The 1,833-nt window shown below is 52.4% G+C and overlaps 1 protein-coding gene across 2 annotated transcripts in view; it reads left to right on the top strand.

Annotated features, from left to right (window-relative positions):
- The first annotated feature begins 9 nt into the window (after positions 1–9).
- The window catches only part of SZRD1 (SUZ RNA binding domain containing 1), an 18,744-nt gene continuing 16,920 nt past the window's right edge, over positions 10–1,833 (top strand). Inside the window, exons 1-2 of one of the 2 annotated variants that reach the window (XM_017732715.1) lie at positions 10–118; positions 267–446. In XM_017732715.1, the coding sequence (XP_017588204.1) occupies positions 113–118; positions 267–446 (186 nt within the window). In that variant the 5' untranslated portion in view covers positions 10–112. The remainder of the gene's footprint in view (positions 119–266; positions 447–1,833) is intronic. The other variant, XM_017732714.1, reaches the window with a different exon arrangement.

The following is a 1,833-nucleotide window of genomic DNA, read 5'->3' as shown; positions in this document are numbered from 1 at the left end:
CCTCCACCCCCGCCATGTCCCTGCGTATCCCTCACAGACCTGGAGCCTCTGAGGGCTCGGCAGGCAGGCGGGATGTGACCTGTCCGTGGAGGGCTGGGGTGCCCCTCTTTCCATGGAGGTGAGGAAAGGAGAGAGCGGAGCCCATTCCATGGGGGAACATCCCTGTGGGAGGCTGTGCTTTGTCACCAGGTCCCGCTGGGTAGTTGTGTGGGGACATTATTCTCCAGGGAAAAGGGAATCACTGCCACGCTCTCTGTCTCCCACAGGCCCGCATCCCACATGGAGGAGCCCGCACGGCATCCCGGGCACACACCGTGCCCGAGGGGATGCTCCAGGAGCCTCGCGGAGAGCTGGGATGGCAGGGGAGGAGCCATGGGATGTGTCCCAGATGCCTTGTGGAGGGCTGGGATAACGTGGGGGGAGCCGTGGAGTTTGTCCTCCACCAGGTGAGTACTCAGCCAGCCGTCAGTGCCACATTCCCAAAGGATCCCAAAGGTTTTGTGGAATGCGCGGCGTCAAACAGAGCTGGGAAGGGGATTTTTTTTACAGCAGGGAAACGTCCAAGGGAACGCCGCTGTGTGGGATCGAGCCAAGCATGCCAGGCACTGGCTGCCGGAAAACTCGGTTCCTGCTGCCCTCTGGAAAATCCTAGAGGATGGGTAGGAGCAGCCTCGGGCTGCTGCAACTTTTCTTCCGGGGCCAGCATTCCCAAGGAGAGGAAACGCCGCATCCCACCCCTCTGAGCTGCCAGAAGAGTTGAAATCCAAGGATTTAACGCCCCCAAACCCCCTCCAACAGTTCCACCTTGGATAAACAGCCCCCCAAAATCCACCTGTGGGGGTGTACGGAGGTTCTCTGCCCAAATGTTGGGCTTGGCAGAGGAGAGGGAGGCACAGGGTGGGTGCTCAGGGCAAACCACAGGGATCAGGATTTATTGTAGCTGGAGGTTTATTGTGACGTTTTTAGGAATCCAGTCGCCATCTGCCGGCAAACTCTGGCTGTTGGGTGGGAATTTGGGGGGAAATTTAAGATGTAAGGGGGACTTTCTGCGACTCCCTGTGCGAAAACTGGGGGGTTTTTAGGGTGCTGAACGGGCAGTTAATTTTGGAGTGAGGAAAAGGAAATGCAAATCCCACCCCAAAAGACTTCGTGTGGCTCGGAGCGCAAAGGAAAACGTTTGTGTAGTGAGTATCTCAGGTATAAATAAGAGAAGTTTAAGAAATTACGGGGTTTTGGGGATTTTTTTTCTGTTTTAAAAGCTGGAGCTGATCCTCGTGCTCCAAAAGAGCAGCTTTGGACTTAAATGAAGAGGCACAAATTGGAGGATGGAAGGACACACAAACACCTGGATGCCTGCAGAAGGGACAAGAGGTTGGATTGGTGGCTGAAATGGCCTAAATTTGGGGGCTGATTTGTCCAATAACCCAAAATTAAGGGAAAACATCTCAAACTTAAAGGAAAATGCCTCAAAATTAAGAGAAAACACCCTAAAACTAAGAGAACCCACCCAAAAATTAAGGGGAAACAAAACTGTTGAAAAACAAACACAAAAAAGGGACCCCAAATTCAAGGGAAAAACACCCCAAAGTCAAGAAAAAACATCCCAAAATTAAGGGAAAAAACCACCCAAAATTAAGGGAAAACTCCTCAAAATTCTTGTAAAACATACCAAAATTAAGGGAAAATACCTCAAAGGGGAAAAAACGCCCAAACTAAGGGAAAACACCTCAACATTTAAGGAAAACACAAAAATTACGGGAAAACGCCTCAGCATTCCAACGCCTGCCCCGAGCCCGGTCCTCCGGGCCGCCAGGGGGCGCTGTGGCGCAGCGC

The sequence above is a fragment of the Corvus brachyrhynchos genome, unplaced genomic scaffold (genome assembly GCF_000691975.1).
Source record: "Corvus brachyrhynchos isolate BGI_N302 unplaced genomic scaffold, ASM69197v1 scaffold215, whole genome shotgun sequence".
Taxonomy (NCBI): Eukaryota; Metazoa; Chordata; class Aves; order Passeriformes; family Corvidae; genus Corvus; species Corvus brachyrhynchos.
Note: the sequence above shows the minus strand (reverse complement) of the source record. Positions and strands in the feature narration are given on the sequence as shown.